Here is a 22613-nt window from a genome sequence, read left to right on the forward strand (position 1 = left end):
CCCACACCCATACAGTAGAATGTTCTACCTACCCACACCATACAGTAGAATGTTCTACCTACCCACACCATACAGTAGAATGTTCTACCTACCCACACCCATACAGTAGAATGTTCTACCTACCCACACCCATACAGTAGAATGTTCTACCCACACCTACCCACACACACATACAGTAGAATGTTCTACCTACCCTCACCCATACAGTAGAATGTTCTACCTACCCACACCCATACAGTAGAATGTTCTACCTACCCACACCCATACAGTAGAATGTTCTACCTACCCACACCCATACAGTAGAATGTTCTACCTACCCACACCCATACAGTAGAATGTTCTACCTACCCTCACCCATACAGTAGAATGTTCTACCTACCCACACACATACAGTAGAATGTTCTACCTACCCTCACCCATACAGTAGAATGTTCTACCTACCCACACCCATACAGTAGAATGTTCTACCTACCCACACCCATACAGTAGAAAGTTCTACCTACCCTCACCCATACAGTAGAATGTTCTACCTACCCACACCCATACAGTAGAATGTTCTACCTACCCACACCTATACAGTAGAATGTTCTACCTACCCTCACCCATACAGTAGAATATTCTACCTTCCCACACACATACATAAGAATGTTCTACCTTCCCACACCCATGCAGTTGAATGTTCTACCTACCCACACCCATACAGTAGAATGTTCTACCTACCCTCACCATACAGTAGAATGTTCTACCTACCCACACAAATACAGTAGAATGTTCTACCTACCCTCACCCATACAGTAGAATGTTCTACCTACCCACACCCATACAGTAGAATGTTCTACCTACCCTCACCATGCAGTTGAATGTTCTACCTACCCACACCTATGCAGTTGAATGTTCTACTTACCCACACTCACACAGTAGAATGTTCTACCTTCCCACACCCATGCAGTTGAATGTTCTATTAAAGACATTCGAGGGTGGTACATTTAGCCAATCATTATAAATACTAGTATTATTGTAGGGTGGTGGAGGGCAACAGCTGTTTATGTTGTACAAGGCCGCACAGACAGTCATGGAGAAAGGTCCAATCGATGCTGTAACTCTCGAATCCAAAGAGACACTTGCTGAGGAACGTCTACTGAAGATGGACCTGTCATACGAGTCCCTGGTAAGTTTTACCTGGCAACTGGTATAGGTAGAATCTATGATATTTTCAGGCCTGGTAGCTTTGTGTTATAAATCAATTTGTATGAGATGTTGATAGAAAAACAGTTTATTATCAGTGTTGAATATCTCGTTTAAAATCTTGATCATGTAATCTTCAGACATTGGAGGTGGATTTGTTAAAATCTTGATCATGTAATCTTCAGACATTGGAGGTGGATTTGTTAAAATCTTGATCATGTAATCTTCAGACATTGGAGGTGGATTTGTTAAAATTTTAATAATGTAATCTTCAGACATTGGAGGTGGATTTGTTAAAATTTTAATAATGTAATCTTCAGACATTGGAGGTGGATTTGTTAAAATCTTGATCATGTAATCTTCAGACATTGGAGGTGGATTTGTTAGAATCTTGATCATGTAATCTTCAGACATTGGAGGTGGATTTGTTAAAATTTTAATAATGTAATCTTCAGACATTGGAGGTGGATTTGTTAAAATCTTGATATGTAATCTTCAGACATTGGAGGTGGATTTGTTAAAATTTTAATAATGTAATCTTCAGACATTGGAGGTGGATTTGTTAAAATTTTAATAATGTAATCTTCAGACATTGGAGGTGGATTTGTTAAAATCTTGATCATGTAATCTTCAGACATTGGAGGTGGATTTGTTAAAATTTTAATAATGTAATCTTCAGACATTGGAGGTGGATTTGTTAAAATTTTAATAATGTAATCTTCAGACATTGGAGGTGGATTTGTTAAAATCTTGATCATGTAATCTTCAGACATTGGAGGTGGATTTGTTAAAATTTTAATAATGTAATCTTCAGACATTGGAGGTGGATTTGTTAAAATTTTAATAATGTAATCTTCAGACATTGGAGGTGGATTTGTTAAAATCTTGATCATGTAATCTTCAGACATTGGAGGTGGATTTGTTAAAATCTTGATCATGATCATGTAATCTTCAGACATTGGAAGTGGATTTGTTAAAATCTTGATCATGTAATCTTCAGACATTGGAGGTGGATTTGTTAAAATTTTAATAATGTAATCTTCAGACATTGGAGGTGGATTTGTTAAAATTTTAATAATGTAATCTTCAGACATTGGAGGTGGATTTGTTAAAATTTTAATAATGTAATCTTCAGACATTGGAGGTGGATTTGTTAAAATTTTAATAATGTAATCTTCAGACATTGGAGGTGGATTTGTTAAAATTTTAATAATGTAATCTTCAGACATTGGAGGTGGATTTGTTAAAATTTTAATAATGTAATCTTCAGACATTGGAGGTGGATTTGTTAAAATCTTGATCATGTAATCTTCAGACATTGGAGGTGGATTTGTTAAAATTTTAATAATGTAATCTTCAGACATTGGAAGTGGACTTAAATGGTAAAAAGAGCCATCGCTACCAGGTCACTGTGCTAGACTGTGACACCATCACACAGGTCAAGGCCAAATGTATGTACAGAATCTACAAGAACAAGCCAGCTTCAGAGTTACAGTTCACACCTGAGGAGCTCATTCTCGGTAAGTTTTGTCCTATACAGGTCAAACAAGTTGACAGTTCGCACCTGAGGAGCTCATTCTCGGTAAGTTTTGTCCTATACAGGTCAAACAAGTTGACAGTTCACACCTGAGGAGCTCATTCTCGGTAAGTTTTGTCCTATACAGGTCAAACAAGTTGACAGTTCACACCTGAGGAGCTCATTTTGGTAAGTTTTGTCACACACAGGTCATATTAGAACTGTTAGTTTACACCTGAGGAACTCCTACTTGGTAAGCTAACATGAAATTATACATTGTCTCTAGTAAATCCTTGTCAAATCAAAATATGGTTCAAAGTCTGTACAGAAACGTGCAAGCTCCAGATTTACACATAAAACCTCTCTGCAGCATCGAAATCTGTAGAATCAAGCTTGTCTTTCCTGTTCTTCACACCTTAGGAGCTTGTCTTCTGTAAGTAACATGGGACAACATGTTGAGTATTGCATTATATCAGACCAGTTGTACAAGGATGTTATGTGAAAGATGCATAACCTTTAGAGTTGATTTGAAACAAAGTTGATCAAACAGTTATGTAAATTTGTTTCATTCAACAGTTTATCATTTGAAACTATGATTAAGGTTATTTGTTGATTATCCAACTGAGGTCTGAGATTAGAGATAAGATCTTTATAGACAGGCTCACCTGGCCCAACAAAGGGCTGGTTAGCTCACCTGGCCCAACAAAGGGCTGGTTAGCTCACCTGGCCCAACAAAGGGCTGGTTGAGTTATAGAGATATTGTGGTGACCAGCGTCTGTCAACTTTTCCTTTAAATTGCTTCTAGTCATGAAGGACTAAGAGGATTTTAACCAAATTTGCCCTGAAGCATCCTTGGGGAAAGAAAAAAAAAATATATAGATGGTGGGTCTGGGCCCCCTTGGGCCTAAAGGGCAGGGTACCATAGGGAAATTCTACCGATGTTCTTTAGAATCTGTTTTGTTCGTCAGGAAAAGTAGGATATTGTTATGTTTGGTCTGAAGCATACTTAAGCATTGAGAGATCAGTTTTGTAAAAAGGGCGGGTCTAATCCCCCTTGAATTTGAAGTATTAAAAGTTAATATGTAAGATTAAATTATTCAAAATTTTGCAAGACATAAGTCAGATGTTCATCATAATGTATCTGCCTTTGTTAATTTAGGCATTCTGTCGTTACTGATCTACTACACACGTTCATGTATTAATTCATTCCCTGTTTATATAAGTCATTACCTGAAGCCTATCCAAGCAGTCTGTATGAAGGTCAGTGTAATCTATTGTGATTTATGTGTAAGACCATGCCCATAACTCATATATTACACTATCCTAAGTTACCTGTTAGGTAATGGGTAATAGTACATTATCAGTTCATTAACATGACTAGTATAAATACAACCACTTTTCTAGCCAGTTTGTATCGATTCCTGAAGGCATGTGAGTGTTCCGTCTCTCCATAGCCTGCATCTGAATAAACCTTCAACACCCGAACAGCGTTTGGACTTCTTCATCTTCACTCATCACCACATGAAACAAAGTATCATTTTAAATGAGAGGGGTGGGGCCCAGGGCCCGAAGGGAAAAAAATTATCAATTTCTTTAAAATTTGGTCGGAAGCCTGCTTAGATGATGGGAAATGAGTATAAATATTGGGTTTCAGCCCCCAGGGTGGGAGGCTCCAAAATAGAGAAAAAGATCAAACTCTGTAAAATCTACTCCTTCTGTAGGAGTCCATGGAGTTTTTATTATAAACAATGAGTCTCCACTCCCTTAAGAGGGAAAAGGGTGGTGCCAAATAGGGGAAATAGAGCAAATTCCTTAAAATCTGCCTTCTGTATGTATACCTTGATTTTGTCTTCCTCGGGAGGACAGGTTAGGCCTAATTGTTTAAACTCATCAATTACAACAAACTAAACCAGGTGAGTGAAGATAAAGCCCTATGGCCGTCTTGTTATTATTAATTTTTTTCATAATACATGATTCCGCTAAAGCTATGTGTTTAAAATGGAATAAAAAATATCCTTTTCAGAGTGGCATGCTGGGAAGGGCGGTAAACTGGTACTGAATGACATAGATCGGACGAGTATGAAACGCGAGGGATACGTGTGTCACAACACTCTCCGTCACTACAATGTAAAAGATGGCAGTTGTATGGCCCTTCTGATTTCTGACGACCCAGAGGATCCTGATGTCTACAGTAAGTGTGAAATGGTGGTCCACAAAATGGTGGTCCAAAAAATCAGGTGTCCACAAAACAGCCATGTTTTGTAAAACCGTAAAAATTGATCCCCTTGAAAATATTGTACAGTACTTTATAGGCTTTTGTGTTCATTCGATTAATAGGATCTTTTAACCCCTTGGGGATGAGATAAGTGATCTCCACAAAAGGGAAAAGATTATTAATTTAGCAAAGATGAGATCCCCCATCTCACCAAAACGATCTCCACAAAAGGGAAAAGATTATTAATTTAGCAAAGATGAGATCCCCCATCTCACCAAAACGATCTCCACAAAAGGGAAAAGATTATTAATTTAGCAAAGATGAGATCCCCCATCTCACCAAAACGATCTCCACAAAAGGGAAAAGATTATTAATTTAGCAAAGATGAGATCCCCCATCTCACCAAAACGATCTCCACAAAAGGGAAAAGATTATTAATTTAGCAAAGATGAGATCCCCCATCTCACCAAAACGATCTCCACAAAAGGGAAAAGATTATTAATTTAGCAAAGATGAGATCCCCCATCTCACCAAGACGATCTCCACAAAAGGGAAAAGATTATTAATTTAGCAAAGATGAGATCCCCCATCTCACCAAAACGATCTCCACAAAAGGGAAAAGATTATTAATTTAGCAAAGATGAGATCCCCCATCTCACCAAGACGATCTCCACAAAAGGGAAAAGATTATTAATTTAGCAAAGATGAGATCCCCCATCTCACCAAGACGATCTCCACAAAAGGGAAAAGATTATTAATTTAGCAAAGATGAGATCCCCCATCTCACCAAAACGATCTCCACAAAAGGGAAAAGATTATTAATTTAGCAAAGATGAGATCCCCCATCTCACCAAGACGATCTCCACAAAAGGGAAAAGATTATTAATTTAGCAAAGATGAGATCCCCCATCTCACCAAGACGATCTCCACAAAAGGGAAAAGATTATTAATTTAGCAAAGATGAGATCCCCCATCTCACCAAGACGATCTCCACAAAAGGGAAAAGATTATTAATTTAGCAAAGATGAGATCCCCCATCTCACCAAGACGATCTCCACAAAAGGGAAAAGATTATTAATTTAGCAAAGATGAGATCCCCCATCTCACCAAGACGATCTCCACAAAAGGGAAAAGATTATTAATTTAGCAAAGATGAGATCCCCCATCTCACCAAGACATCTCCACAAAAGGGAAAAGATTATTAATTTAGCACAAAAGGGAAAAGATTATTAATTTAGCAAAGATGAGATCCCCCATCTCACCAAGACGATCTCCACAAAAGGGAAAAGATTATTAATTTAGCAAAGATGAGATCCCCCATCTCACCAAGACGATCTCCACAAAAGGGAAAAGATTATTAATTTAGCAAAGATGAGATCCCCCATCTCACCAAAACGATCTCCACAAAAGGGAAAAGATTATTAATTTAGCAAAGATGAGATCCCCCATCTCACCAAAACGGTTGTTAGTGATTATTTTTTTCAAACCCTGCTGACCTTCTTAGGTGAGTGTTTATTTCATTTTATTGAAAGGAGAATCCCTCTCTGTCTCAATATCCATCGGTTGGGACAGGAAATCTCACACCTGTTAAAGGCATGTCCTTGGTAACAGGAGTAGAATCAGCTGTCATTGACACATTTTCAATAGAATATTTAGTGATTTAGGATTATATCTAGTTACCATAGAGCTAGATATTTTCACAGATCAAATTTTTTGAGATTTTCTTTCAAAATGATATTTTAACAAATTTAAATCTTGTGATGTTGATATGAAGGACATGTTATAGTCTCCTGTCTTGTTATTTCATGGATTTGATTTTTGTGATAACGTTAGCATACTGCAGGTAGTCAAGATTACTTTGTATGTGGTGCTTTATGTTTTCTCTAGCTGTTATTGTCTCATGACCTTCAACAACAGTACCATTTTGTTTTACCGTAATTACTAGTATGTAATGCTTGATTTAATCCAAGTAACATTGTTTCTCTTGATTGAACTCTAATGGACAAACCTATAGATCTTGATTAAAATTGTAGTTACCTTGAATTCTTGGTGAACCCCCAGATTAGCTTTCATTCTTAATATAGCCCTAATTATCATCTTTCCTACACAGTGAATTCAGAGTCAGTTTCAATGAATGACATGCTGTTGAGTGACCAGAGTGTCACCAGTTACAAAAGCTGGACCGCAGAGAAACAGTGGCATATTGTAAGTAATGATAAGTAAAGATATAATTCTTTAGCTATCAGGTCTCAGACATCAGTGATCCTGTAGGTCTCAGACATCAGTGATCCTGTAGGTCAGACATCAGTGATCCTGTAGGTCTCAGACATCAGTGATCCTGTAGGTCTCAGACATCAGTGATCCTGTAGGTCTCAGACATCAGTGATCCTGTAGGTCTCAGACATCAGTGATCCTGTAGGTCAGACATCAGTGATCCTGTAGGTCTCGGATATTAGTGATCCAATAGGTCAGACATCAGTGATCCTGTAGGTCAGACATCAGTGATCCTGTAGGTCTCAGACATCAGTGATCCTGTAGGTCTCAGACATCAGTGATCCTGTAGGTCAGACATCAGTGATCCTGTAGGTCTCAGACATCAGTGATCCTGTAGGTCAGACATCAGTGATCCTGTAGGTCTCAAATATTAGTGATCCTGTAGGTCTCAGACATCAGTGATCCTGTAGGTCTCGGATATTAGTGATCCAATAGGTCAGACATCAGTGATCCTGTAGGTATCAGACATCAGTGATCCTGTAGGTCTCAGACATCAGTGATCCTGTAGGTCTCAGACATCAGTGATCCTGTAGGTCAGACATCAGTGATCCTGTAGGTCTCAGACATCAGTGATCCTGTAGGTCAGACATCAGTGATCCTGTAGGTCTCAAATATTAGTGATCCTGTAGGTCTCAGACATCAGTGATCCTGTAGGTCTCGGATATTAGTGATCCAATAGGTCAGACATCAGTGATCCTGTAGGTATCAGACATCAGTGATCCTGTAGGTCTCAGACATCAGTGATCCTGTAGGTCTCAGACATCAGTGATCCTGTAGGTCAGACATCAGTGATCCTGTAGGTCTCAGACATCAGTGATCCTGTAGGTCTCAGACATCAGTGATCCTGTAGGTCTCAGACATCAGTGATCCTGTAGGTCAGACATCAGTGATCCTGTAGGTCTCAGACATCAGTGATCCTGTAGGTCTCAGACATCAGTGATCCTGTAGGTCAGACATCAGTGATCCTGTAGGTCTCAGACATCAGTGATCCTGTAGGTCAGACATCAGTGATCCTGTAGGTCTCAAATATTAGTGATCCTGTAGGTCTCAGACATCAGTGATCCTGTAGGTCTCGGATATTAGTGATCCAATAGGTCAGACATCAGTGATCCTGTAGGTATCAGACATCAGTGATCCTGTAGGTCTCAGACATCAGTGATCCTGTAGGTCTCAGACATCAGTGATCCTGTAGGTCAGACATCAGTGATCCTGTAGGTCTCAGACATCAGTGATCCTGTAGGTCTCAGACATCAGTGATCCTGTAGGTCTCAGACATCAGTGATCCTGTAGGTCAGACATCAGTGATCCTGTAGGTCTCAGATATTAGTGATCCTGTAGGTCAGACATCAGTGATCCTGTAGGTCTCAGACATCAGTGATCCTGTAGGTCAGACATCAGTGATCCTGTAGGTCTCAAATATTAGTGATCCTGTAGGTCTCAGACATCAGTGATCCTGTAGGTCTCGGATATTAGTGATCCAATAGGTCAGACATCAGTGATCCTGTAGGTATCAGACATCAGTAATCCTGTAGGTCTCAGACATCAGTGATCCTGTAGGTCAGACATCAGTGATCCTGTAGGTCTCAGACATCAGTGATCCTGTAGGTCAGACATCAGTGATCCTGTAGGTCTCAAATATTAGTGATCCTGTAGGTCAGACATCAGTGATCCTGTAGGTCTCAGACATCAATGATCCTCTAAGTCAGATATCAGTGATCCTGTAGGTCCCAGTTATATATCAATTGATATTGATATCTTTTTAGACTTTATATCTTTTTAGACTTTATATCTTTATAGACTTGTTTATCTTTATAGACTTTATATCTTTTTATACTTGTTTATCTTTATAGACTTTATATCTTTATAGACTTTTTTATCTTTATAGACTTTATATCTTTATAGACTTTTTTATCTTTATAGACTTTATATCTTTATAGACTTATTTATCTTATAGACTTTATATCTTTATAGACTTTATATCTTTATAGACTTTATATCTTTTTAGACTTTATATCTTTATAGACTTTATATCTTTTTAGACTTTATATCTTTATAGACTTGTATATCTTTATAGACTTTATATCTTTTTAGACTTTATATCTTTTTAGACTTTATATCTTTATAGACTTGTTTATCTTTTTAGACTTTATATCTTTATAGACTTTATATCTTTTTAGACTTTATATCTTTTTAGACTTTATATCTTTATAGACTTGTTTATCTTTATAGACTTTATATCTTTTTAGACTTTATATCTTTTTAGACTTTATATCTTTATAGACTTGTTTATCTTTATAGACTTGTTTATCTTTATAGACTTTATATCTTTATAGACTTTATATCTTTATAGACTTTTATCTTTTTAGACTTTATATCTTTATAGACTTGTTTATCTTTATAGACGTTATATCTTTTTAGACTTGTTTATCTTTTTAGACTTGTTTATCTTTATAGACTTTATATCTTTATAGACTTGTTTATCTTTATAGACTTGTTTATCTTGATAGACTTTATATCTTTTTAGACTTGTTTATCTTTATAGACTTTATATCTTTATAGACTTTATATCTTTTTAGACTTTATATCTTTATAGACTTTATATCTTTATAGACTTTATATCTTTATAGACTTTATATCTTTTTAGACTTTATATCTTTATAGACTTGTTTATCTTTATAGACTTGTTTATCTTTATAGACTTTATATCTTTATAGACTTTATATCTTTTTAGACTTTATATCTTTATAGACTTTATATCTTTTTAGACTTTATATCTTTATAGACTTTATATCTTTTTAGACTTTATATCTTTATAGACTTGTTTATCTTTATAGACTTGTTTATCTTTATAGACTTTATATCTTTATAGACTTGTTTATCTTTATAGACTTTATATCTTTATAGACTTGTTTATTTGATAGACTTTATATCTTTTTAGACTTGTATATCTTTATAGACTTGTTTATCTTTTGAGACTTGTTTATCTTTTTAGACTTGTTTATCTTGATAGACTTTATATCTTTATAGACTTTATATCTATAGACTTGTTTATCTTTTTAGACTTTATATCTATAGACTTGTTTATCTTTTGTTTTATTTATTTGCTGAAAAAATGTGATTGATGACATTTTGAAGAAATATCACTTGTGAAGTTTTTGATGGCATACGTGATGATATGATTTGTTATGAACAATTACAACTTTTCCTTGTAGCTAAGATACTTACTTCTCCTGTTGATTTTTTCAATATTCATTTTTTGGTGCTTTACAATTTCAAGCTTATTCACATTATCATTTATTTAATACCCAAAAGTAACAATGATTGCAATGTAAGTGAAATTGAATTATTAGCCCCCCCCCCCCCTCAACGGTCCCCTCATGCTCAAAATTCCTACAGTGCTCTCATACTGCTTGCTAGGGATTACTTTTTAGGCCCAGAACTCAAAAGTGTAGGTTATTGTTACTATAATGGAAAATCCATTTTGTGGAATAGCTCGAGTTTGCTGTAGCAAGTCTTACTCAAACTTGATGCAATGCCTCTAAACCAAAAGTGCTTGTTTGAGATAGATTGCCATTTGGGTCCAAAGGTCAAAGCTGGTCTCATTCTGGCATTTAAATTATAATGAAAAATCTGACGTATGTATAAGTGAAAAAAAATTTGAATAATTTAATGAACTTGCGTATTAAATAGTTTGTCAAAGATCACTGTAACTATAAGCTAGAATCAGATGTTGTGTGGTAACTTGAGTTTGCATTGCCCAATCTAAATCAAACTCCATATAATGCTTCCTTACCTAAAGTGCTTGCTTGGGATATTGCTTTTTATATTCCGAAGTTCTAAGATCAACGTCACTGTTATTATAAATAAAAAAGTCTGATTCCCACCCACATAACAGGCCCCTGGCTGACCTAGTTCTAGTTTCCAGATACACCTATTCTGACACCCATAAAACAAGTGTTCGAACATATTGTTTTATTTTTACTTCTATATGTTTCCTTCATTCTACTCTTTCCAAAAAATCTTCACCAGCGTTGAGATTTAATACTGCAGTTTTTATCCTTTTTATTCTGAAAGGAAGTACATCTTTAGAGAATCAATTACAATTTTTGGTACGTTTACCCCTGTGGCTGTTAATAATTTTTTTTATATGCACCAGTCATTTCCAGAGGAAGATGAAAAGGAAGGCAGGGGGACTCACATTCACATTGAAGAACTGTACCTGAACAGGCTTATACAAACCAAGGTAAAAACACGGTGAACGTCACTTAGACATATCTGGACTCCCAATTTAAACCTTCCTGGATTGCAGAATTGACATTAAGAAATAATATTTAGCCAATACTTGAGACTTGACACCCTATCGACTTTTCTGGACTGAAGAAGTCACATTGAGAGACATTTCTGGACTGAAGAATTGACAGTTTGACATCTCTAGACATGGGCTTTGACAGTCTGAGATTTCTGGACTTGGGCTTTGACAGTTTGAGATTTCTGGACTGAAGAATTGACAGTTTGACATCTCTAGACTTGAGATTTGACAGTTTGAGATTTCTGGACTGAAGAATTGACAGTTTGACATCTCTAGACATGGGCTTTGACAGTTTGAGGTTTCTGGACTGAAGAATTGACAGTTTGACATCTCTAGACATGGGCTTTGACAGTCTGAGATTTCTGGACTGAAGAATTGACAGTTTGACATCTCTAGACTTGAGAATTGACAGTTTGAGATTTCTGGACTGAAGAATTGACAATTTGACATCTCTAGACTTGAGATTTGACAGTTTGAGATTTCTGGACTGAAGAATTGACAGTTTGACATCTCTAGACATGGGCTTTGACAGTCTGAGATTTCTGGACTGAAGAATTGACAGTTTGACATCTCTAGACATGGGCTTTGACAGTTTGAGGTTTCTGGACTGAAGAATTGACAGTTTGATATCTCTAGACATGGGCTTTGACAGTCTGAGATTTCTGGACTGAAGAATTGACAGTTTGACATCTCTAGACATGGGCTTTGACAGTTTGAGGTTTCTGGACTGAAGAATTGACAGTTTGATATCTCTAGACATGGGCTTTGACAGTCTGAGATTTCTGGACTGAAGAATTGACAGTTTGACATCTCTAGACATGGGCTTTGACAGTTTGAAGTTTCTGGACTGAAGAATTGACAGTTTGATATCTCTAGACATGGGCTTTGACAGTCTGAGATTTCTGGACTGAAGAATTGACAGTTTGATATCTCTAGACATGGGCTTTGACAGTCTGAGATTTCTGGACTGAAGAATTGACAGTTTGACATCTCTAGACATGGGCTTTGACAGTTTGAGGTTTCTGGACTGAAGAATTGACAGTTTGATATCTCTAGACATGGGCTTTGACAGTCTGAGATTTCTGGACTGAAGAATTGACAGTTTGACATCTCTAGACATGGGCTTTGACAGTTTGAGGTTTCTGGACTGAAGAATTGACAGTTTGATATCTCTAGACATGGGCTTTGACAGTCTGAGATTTCTGGACTGAAGAATTGACAGTTTGATATCTCTAGACATGGGCTTTGACAGTCTGAGATTTCTGGACTGAAGAATTGACAGTTTGACATCTCTAGACATGGGCTTTGACAGTTTGAAATTTCTGGACTGAAGAATTGACAGTTTGATATCTCTAGACATGGGCTTTGACAGTCTGAGATTTCTGGACTGAAGAATTGACAGTTTGACATCTCTAGACATGGGCTTTGACAGTTTGAGGTTTCTGGACTGAAGAATTGACAGTTTGATATCTCTAGACATGGGCTTTGACAATCTGAGATTTCTGGACTGAAGAATTGACAGTTTGATATCTCTAGACATGGGCTTTGACAGTCTGAGATTTCTGGACTGAAGAATTGACAGTTTGACATCTCTAGACATGGGCTTTGACAGTTTGAGGTTTCTGGACTGAAGAATTGACAGTTTGATATCTCTAGACATGGGCTTTGACAGTCTGAGATTTCTGGACTGAAGAATTGACAGTTTGACATCTCTAGACATGGGCTTTGACAGTTTGAGGTTTCTGGACTGAAGAATTGACAGTTTGATATCTCTAGACATGGGCTTTGACAGTCTGAGATTTCTGGACTGAAGAATTGACAGTTTGATATCTCTAGACATGGGCTTTGACAGTCTGAGATTTCTGGACTGAAGAATTGACAGTTTGACATCTCTAGACATGGGCTTTGACAGTTTGAAATTTCTGGACTGAAGAATTGACAGTTTGATATCTCTAGACATGGGCTTTGACAGTCTGAGATTTCTGGACTGAAGAATTGACAGTTTGACATCTCTAGACATGGGCTTTGACAGTTTGAGGTTTCTGGACTTGAGATTTGACATTAACATATAGGCATTACTTGAAACTTACAAATCCTATAAACATTTCTAGACTTGAAATGATCTGTTAGTTAAGTATCTGTTTTCAATCATTGAAATATCATTTCTTTCCTGGCACTCTGTTCTAGAGAGTACATGGGATTATAATAATGGTAGAACAAATGTTCAAGATTGTTAATATATTGGATGTTGCAGTTGAAGCTGGCAGACTACATAAATGCAATCTTTGAGAATGTGTTGGATGATAACCGTGTACCACCAGTGATCTGCTACTTTTTTAAAATGTTGGAGGAAATGGCAAAGGAACATGGTGTTGACCCAGACATTGTTACCCACTGGAAAAGTGAATGGTGAATACATCTCCTACGCAGGATTAATTCAACACAAAATAAGGCTTGCTGAAATCTTTAATTGCCATAGTCTTTCCTAAGTATAAAACAAAGATGTTTGATGATTTTTTTCTTACACTGTTTTTAACATTGTAATATTGAACACTCAGCTGACATTCCATACTAAAAGCATGGCTAAGAACACTTCTGTTGGTCTTGTGGTTAACATTTCTTCAAAAAATCTCTTAATTTTACATGGTAATGTCACATCATCATGACCTAACCTTGGGGTGTGTTTAACGGACTTTCCTTGGAGCAAGAGTTTGTGAGAATCTGTGTCTATATCAGTCAGTCTGTATCAGACTTTGTCAGTAGGTCCGTGTCTATATCAATCAGTCTGTATCAGACTTTGTCAGTAGGTCTGTGTCTATATCAATCAGCCTGTATCAGACTTTGTCAGTAGGTCTGTGTCTATATCAATCAGCCTGTATCAGACTTTGTCAGTAGGCCTGTGTCTATATCAATCAGTCTGTATCAGACTTCGTGGGTAGGTCTGTGTCTATATCAGTCAGTCTGTATCAGACTTTGTCAACAGGTCTGTATATCAATCAGTCTGTATCAGACTTTGTCAGTAGGTCTAAATCTCTTTATCAATACTTTTCAAGTTTTATTGAACAATAAATTTATTGCAACAAGTTTATTACACAAATTGAGTAACACCAGCGTGGTGTACTTCAAATTGTTTAACATATGAATATTTTATGTGATAAATGCATACAATATTGATACGTTTCTGGGTTTGCAATGAGAAAAGACTGTAGTATATTTTATTTGAGTTAACAATGTTTTGTTTACAGTTATGCGATGAGGATTTGGTCGTTATGGATCAGCCGTCCAGATCTCCTGTTTGACATTGTCCTGGCAAAGCATGTCATACCCTGTCTGGATGTTGTCAGATCTGTCTTTAGTGATGTCTTCTCCCAAACCTCTTCCAGACTCACCAAGGTAGGTTGTTCAAACAATTTTATCCTCTTTCAAATTAACACAAGTAGGTCACTTAATTCTATTTCACTCAGAAAAGAAAGTCATGCAAACAAGTTCAGCCATTTCCAAACTCACTAAAGTAGATTATGTAAACCATATCAACCTTTTACAAACTCACTAAAGTAGATTATGTAAACCATATCAACCTTTTCCAAACTCACTAAAGTAGATTATGTAAACCATATCAACCTTTTCCAAACTCACTAAAGTAGATTATGTAAACCATATCAACCTTTTCCAAACTCACTAAAGTAGATTATGTAAACCATATCAACCTTTTCCAAACTCACTAAAGTAGATTATGTAAACCATATCAACCTTTTCCAAACTCACTAAAGTAGATTATGTAAACCATATCAACCTTTTCCAAACTCACTAAAGTAGATTATGTAAACCATATCAACCTTTTCCAAACTCACTAAAGTACATTTGGTCACTTAAACTTTTACCAAACTCATAAATGAGGTCAATTCAACCTCTTCCAATCTTGCTAAAGTAGGTTACTTCAACCTTTTCTAGTCTTACTAAAGTAGGTCACTTCAACTTCTTCTAGTCTTACTAAAGTAGGTCACTTCAACATCTTGTAGTCTTACTAAAGTAGGTCACTTCAACCTCTTCCACTCTTGCTAAAGTAGGTTACTTCAACCTTTTCTAGTCTTACTAAAGTAGGTCACTTCAACATCTTGTAGTCTTACTAAAGTAGGTCTCTTCAACTTCTTGTAGTCTTACTAAAGTAGGTCACTTCAACATCTTGTAGTCTTACTAAAGTAGGTCACTTCAACCTCTTCCACTCTTGCTAAAGTAGGTTACTTCAACCTTTTCTAGTTTTACTAAAGTAGGTCTCTTCAACCTTCTCCAGTCTTACTAAAGTAGGTCACTTCAACCTCCTCCAGTCTTACTAAAGTAGGTCACTTCAACCTCATCCAGTCTTATTTAAGTAGGTCACTTCAACCTCTTCCACTCTTACTAAAGCAGGTCACTTCAACCTCTTCCAGTCTTACTAAAGTAGGTCACTTCAACCTCTCCCAAAATTAGTAAATTAGGTTACTTAAACATGTTCCAAACTTAATAATAAAGTTAGTCACTTCATTCTTTTGGAAACTCACCAAGATGAAGGTTAATTAAAGTTATTCCACTCACCAAAGTAGGTCATTCAAACATTTCAGACCTTTTCCAAACTTATCAATGTAGATCAATCCGAATCTCCAACAAACCTTTTACATACTGTCAGCAATGAAGTGTTTATTCTAAGCTTTAATGTTAACATCATTTCAACATTATTTAACATCATATTAAATTGATAGTACACTGCCTTAGTTGCGTTATGACTTTTCTGTCTGAAAGTCAGATAATTCTTCAGGATTATGATGTTCAATGTTATGTTGTATTGCAGGATTCTTCCTCAGCCAAACTTTTGTTTGCCAATGATGTTCCAAAGTTCCAGGAGAAGATGAGAAAGTTTTATGAGAAACTAAGTGTGAGTTGTGAACCTGTGACAAAACAACAGTTTGATTCTCTGATGCAGTCCATATCTCAGGTAAGTCTGTCATGTATAGGACAAAGTTCTGATTGGTTGTAACCTCACATGACTGATCAAAGCATCAGGCATTACTGAGTTTTGTGACTAATTCAAGTAACACCACTAAAGTCTGAAATTTAACACCATCACAAGTCAAAAGCACTCTTGGTTTTTTTTCTACAGGAACAGACTCAGGGAATCAGAGTGAAGAAACTGCCTGCATTGAAGAAGCTTTTTTCCATGGTTAAGAAATATTCTGATGAGGTAATTATCATTAAGATATGAAACGTTCTCATTTCATACAAAGTATCATACATATATAAACATTTGTATGAGCTATATTAATTGTTGTCGCAGATTTTTGTGTCAACAAACACCGTTGTAATTGTCTTAGGTAAGTTTACACGCTAAACCCCACCACTATTAGCTATCATCAAACCTGTCCATTAAGACCATCCACTGGCAAAACAAAGAGTAGTCCTTGAGAAAGGTGACCTTTTTAATTGATAAGAATTGCATTGCATCTAAGGAGCCTGAAACTAGTGATCTTTATAGCCAGGTACCTGTTATACAGGGTAGTATTTGTTGCATACAGGTGGTCTTTATAGACAGGTACCTGTTATACAGGTTAGTATTTATTACATACAGGTGGTCTTTATAGACAGGTACCTGTTATACAGGGTAGTATTTGTTACATACAGGTGGTCTTTATAGACAGGTACCTGTTATACAGGGTAGTATTTATTACATACAGGTGGTCTTTATAGACAGGTACCTGTTATACATGGTAGTATTTATTACATTCAGGTGGTCTTTATAGACAGGTACATGTTATACAGGGTAGTATTTGTTACATACTTGTGGTCTTTATAGACAGGTACCTGTTATACAGGGTAGTATTTGTTACATACAGGTGGTCTTTATAGACAAGTATCAGTTATATACATGTGACCCTTATAGACAGGTATTCCTGATATATAGGTGATCGTTTTAGACCTGTATTTGTCACATACAGGTGACCTTTAAAGGCAGATATTTTTCTATAAAGGTTGCCTTTTTTAGAGAGGCTTTGGGTTAAATGCAGGAAGTCTTTACGGAAGACTGGATCTAGAGATTGACACTTTCTCACTGATCGTTTGAGAGACATAGAATGCAGTTATTTGGGGAAATTCATAAACAGAGATCATGTAAATATACTATCACATCTGTATTCTAGAATATGTCTTTAAATAAGATATACTGTCTTATCTGGATTCTTAAATATGTCTTTTCCTTGAAATATTGTTTTATATATGTGAATTACTTTCATCTGAAATTTTTCTAATGCATAGCATACCAGTAAGTTCCTTTAAAGTAATTTCTACGTAATTTTGATATAGAGATCTTACAAATATATGTACAGAGTCATCACATCACAAACTTCATTAAAGAGTAAGAACTATAATGAGAGAAAGACACCTGTCATTAATCTTTGGTTACCACAGAAGGAGCCTGTCTGAATCCTATACTGTCATTAATCTTTGGTTACCACAGAAGGAGCCTGTCTGAATCCTATACTGTCATTAATCTTTGGTTACCACAGAAGGAGCCTGTCTGAATCCTATACTGTCATTAATCTTTGGTTACCACAGAAGGAGCCTGTCTGAATCCTATACTGTCATTAATCTTTGGTTACCACAGAAGGAGCCTGTCTGAATCCTATACTGTCATTAATCTTTGGTTACCACAGAAGGAGCCTGTCTGAATCCTATACTGTCATTAATCTTTGGTTACCACAGAAGGAGCCTGTCTGAATCCTATACTGTCATTAATCTTTGGTTACCACAGAACGAGCCTGTCTGAATCCTATACTGTCATCCCTCACTTGTTAAAGTTTAACTTTTTTTTTTACAACAGATAATATCAGACCTGGATGAAGAGAGAGAAACCAAAGATCTAGAACTAGGGGAGAAGTTTGATAGTGTTATTCAACAAATGGACATGGTGTGACCACAAGTGTATGATAAAAAGAAATGTGAACATGAAAATGAATGCCCTTAAGAGCTTATATTCTATAGATAATATGTGATGAATTTATAGATTGTTGCAAGCATGCATAGAAATCTGATACTGAGTAACATCACTGGTAACCAAGGTGGATATCATGATACTGGGTGACATTGCTGGTAACCAACGTGGATATCATGATACTGGGTGACATCACTGGTAACCAACGTGGTAACCAACGTGGATATCATGATGCTGAGTAACATCACTGGTAACCAACATGGTAACTAACGTGGATATCATTATACTTGGTGACATCGCTGGTAACCAACGTGGATATCATGATACTGGGTTACTGTAGCATTACCTTTGAGATCCCAGCAGTTACTTCAGGTATAAGGCTGCTGACTTTACACCCAGAAAAAGTTTGGGAGAGAAATCATGAAAGAATGAGAGGATGCATGTGTACAATATGAAAAAAAACAAAATTGGGAAAGGAGAAGATGGGGTTTGGAAGAGGATAGGGGTAGGGAGAAGATGGGGGTTGGGGTTGGGAAGATGATAGTGGTAGGGAGAAGATGGGGGTTGGGGTTTGAAAGAGGATAGGGGTAGGGAGAAGATGGGGTTTGGGGTTGGGAAGAGGATATGGGTAGGGAGAAGATGGGGGTTGGGGTTTGGAAGAGGATAGGGGTAGGGAGGAGATGGGGGTTGGGGTTGGGAAGAGGATAGGGGTAGGGAGAAAATGGGGTTGGGGTTGGGAAGAGGATAGGGGTAGGGAGAAGATGGGGTTTGGGGTTGGGAAGAGGATAGGGGTAGGGAGAAGATGGGGGTTGGGGTTTGGAAGAGGATAGGGGTAGGGAGGAGATGGGGGTTGGGGTTGGGAAGAGGATAGGGGTAGGGAGAAGATGGGGTTGGGGTTGGAAAGAGGATAGGGGTAGGGAGAAGATGGGGTTTGGGGTTGGGAAGAGGATAGGGGTAGGGAGAAGATGGGGGTTGGGGTTTGGAAGAGGATAGGGGTAGGGAGGAGATGGGGGTTGGGGTTGGGAAGAGGATAGGGGTAGGGAGAAGATGGGGTTGGGGTTGGAAAGAGGATAGGGGTAGGGAGAAGATGGGGTTTGGGGTTGGGAAGAGGATAGGGGTAGGGAGAAGATGGGGGTTGGGGTTGGAAAGAGGATAGGGGTAGGGAGAAAATGGGGTTTAGGGTTGGGGAGAGGATAGGGATAGGGAGAAGATGGGGGTTGGGGTTAGGGAGAAGATGGGGGTTGGGGTTGGGGGTTGGGGTCAGGAAGAGGTTAGGGATGAGAAGAGGAGCATAAATGACTGTAAATGGATTAGAAAAAGATAGAGGAAGGTTAAAAAGTGACAAAAGGTTGGTGGGTATCAAGGTCATAGCCAAAGGTCACCAAAAAGGATCACCAAAAGAGTAAGGAGTGGGGATGGGATGGGGGGGGGGGGGGGGCAGTTAAAGGATGGGAATTCAATGCAGCATAGGCCAAAAAGGCTATTGAAATGGGGGAGGTCACAAGCTGAGAGTGGAGGAAAAGGGGGAACGAAAAGGTCAAAAGCATGCAAGGATAATAGAGGTCAAGGATAAGCCAGAAAAGTGAAAGAGGCAGTCTTAGAGTATTGTTTTCATAAAATCCTGATTGTGATAGGTTGATTCTAACACAAATACGTATTCATTAGTTGTTGACATGTAGCCTTGAAAAGGTTGATACGTAATTGCAATGATGTGTATGATGATGGGATGATCATGCCAAACATGTGTCATTAATATACAGTGTTTACATGTTCTGAGAATTATATTCAAATGTACAATGCTATGTGGCTGTATCTAACGGCTTGATCTGACAATAATTTGTATCTATATACCGGTATATTGATTGGTAAAAGAGGTTTTTGAAGGGTATACCAGTACCATGATTTATATGTTTAATATTTTGTGTTTTGTTTTTAGTCCATAATGCCATAGTCAGATAGAAGGCTGCAGTGGGTCTGTTTGTTAAACAATTCTATTCCTCAGAAATAACTTGGTATCTTAGAGTTTCTAGAATTTGTGAAGGTTTCTTGTCTTCCATATGATGTGCCTATTGAATTGTGAGATTGATCAATGGAACAAAATGGCCAACAGGTATCCATTTTGGATTTTGAAAAAAAAGTTTTATGGTGTCACCACTTGAGGAGTGCTGGATGGATGCTGTATAGGGTCTTTGTGTTGGTTTCTGGGAAGTTAAATTTTACCAGATAGATCCTTCAAAATAATACCAATGAAAATTTGTGAAGTCCCCAGTTGTGTCTATTCAGTTTTTAGATTGAACAGAAAAATAAGTCAGTCATCATGTTACTTTATATACAGTTACTGAACTTATTCTGATCTCCAAGAGTTACTTCCCTTTCCTCTGTCAGACGGAATGGCGATAAGCTTGACAGGCAATGAGTACCAACAGTGCTCTAAACTGTACACCTTGAACTAGATGTTCTGACCAATTTGGTGAGGTCTTTATCACAGCTGAGTATGCTATGATTAGTAAAGACGGAATTTGAAGGGGCTGAATTTGGCCCCAATAGAGGCAATTCTGGATTAGAGAGGAGGTCAGATAATCATCAAGTAAAAGTGTTATAATACCTATTTAGCATTATCGTTTTCAATAAGATGTTTGTATATAGAAAATTGTTGTATAAACAAATGATATATTTTTACTGAAAGACATTTCGAAAATCTTATACATAACTTGGATGTTCTTATATTTACTTGTAAAAGGTATTTGATATAAATTAATGTTTTATACTGTTTATACATGTATCATCAAATTTATACCTACACTAGTATATATACAGGTGTATTGTGTACCATCAAATTTATACCTACACTAGTATATATACAGGTGTATTGTGTACCATCAAATTTATACCTACACTAGTATATATACAGGTGTATTGTGTACCATCAAATTTATACCTACACTAGTATATATACAGGTGTATTGTGTACCATCAAATTTATATCTACACTGTAATCATTGAACAGTATATATACAGGTGTATTGTGTACCATCAAATTTATACCTACACTAGTATATATACAGGTGTATTGTGTACCATCAAATTTATACCTACACTAGTATATATACAGGTGTATTGTGTACCATCAAATTTATACCTACACTAGTATATATACAGGTGTATTGTGTACCATCAAATTTATACCTACACTAGTATATATACAGGTGTATTGTGTATCATCAAATTTATACCTACACTAGTATATATACAGGTGTATTGTGTATCATCAAATTTATACCTACACTAGTATATATACAGATGTATTGTGTACCATCAAATTTATATCTACACTGTAATCATTGAACAGTATATATACAGGTGTATTGTGTACCATCAAATTTATACCTACACTAGTATATATACAGGTGTATTGTGTACCATCAAATTTATACCTACACTAGTATATATACAGGTGTATTGTGTATCATCAAATTTATACCTACACTAGTATATATACAGGTGTATTGTGTACCATCAAATTTATACCTACACTAGTATATATACAGGTGTATTGTGTACCATCAAATTTATACCTACACTAGTATATATACAGGTGTATTGTGTACCATCAGATTCATACCTACACTAGTATATATACAGGTGCATTGTGTACCATCAAATTTATACCTACACTAGTATATATACAGGTGTATTGTGTACCATCAAATTTATACCTACACTAGTATATATACAGGTGTATTGTGTACCATCAAATTTATACCTACACTAGTATATATACAGGTGTATTGTGTACCATCAAATTTATACCTGCACTAGTATATATACAGGTGTATTGTGTATCATCAAATTTATACCTACACTAGTATATATACAGGTGTATTGTGTACCATCAAATTTATACCTACACTGTAATCATTGAACAGTATATATACAGGTGTATTGTGTATCATCAAATTTATACCTACACTAGTATATATACAGGTGTATTGTGTACCATCAAATTTATACCTACACTGTAATCATTGAACAGTATATATACAGGTGTATTGTGTACCATCAAATTTATACCTGCACTAGTATATATACAGGTGTATTGTGTACCATCAAATTTATACCTACACTAGTATATATACAGGTGTATTGTGTACCATCA

The 22613-nt window shown here is 36.7% G+C and overlaps 1 protein-coding gene across 1 annotated transcript in view; it reads left to right on the top strand.

The window, feature by feature from the left end:
* LOC132564196 (plexin-A4-like) overlaps window positions 1–18579 on the top strand; it is a gene marked incomplete at its 5' end in the record, with an annotated part of 64915 nt that extends 46336 nt beyond the window's left edge. The window contains 10 exons of the mRNA XM_060228873.1: window positions 1022–1168; window positions 2546–2705; window positions 4725–4892; window positions 7027–7121; window positions 11347–11433; window positions 13754–13908; window positions 14745–14892; window positions 16325–16468; window positions 16634–16714; window positions 18347–18579. Of these exons, the coding sequence (XP_060084856.1) occupies window positions 1022–1168; window positions 2546–2705; window positions 4725–4892; window positions 7027–7121; window positions 11347–11433; window positions 13754–13908; window positions 14745–14892; window positions 16325–16468; window positions 16634–16714; window positions 18347–18439 (1278 nt within the window). The remainder of the gene's footprint in view (window positions 1–1021; window positions 1169–2545; window positions 2706–4724; window positions 4893–7026; window positions 7122–11346; window positions 11434–13753; window positions 13909–14744; window positions 14893–16324; window positions 16469–16633; window positions 16715–18346) is intronic.
* Between the last annotated feature and the right edge of the window lie 4034 nt (window positions 18580–22613).

Source organism: Ylistrum balloti, unplaced genomic scaffold, assembly GCF_031769215.1.
Source record: "Ylistrum balloti isolate Yb309-2 unplaced genomic scaffold, AGI_CSIRO_Ybal_v1 Utg372050, whole genome shotgun sequence".
Taxonomy (NCBI): domain Eukaryota; kingdom Metazoa; phylum Mollusca; class Bivalvia; order Pectinida; family Pectinidae; genus Ylistrum; species Ylistrum balloti.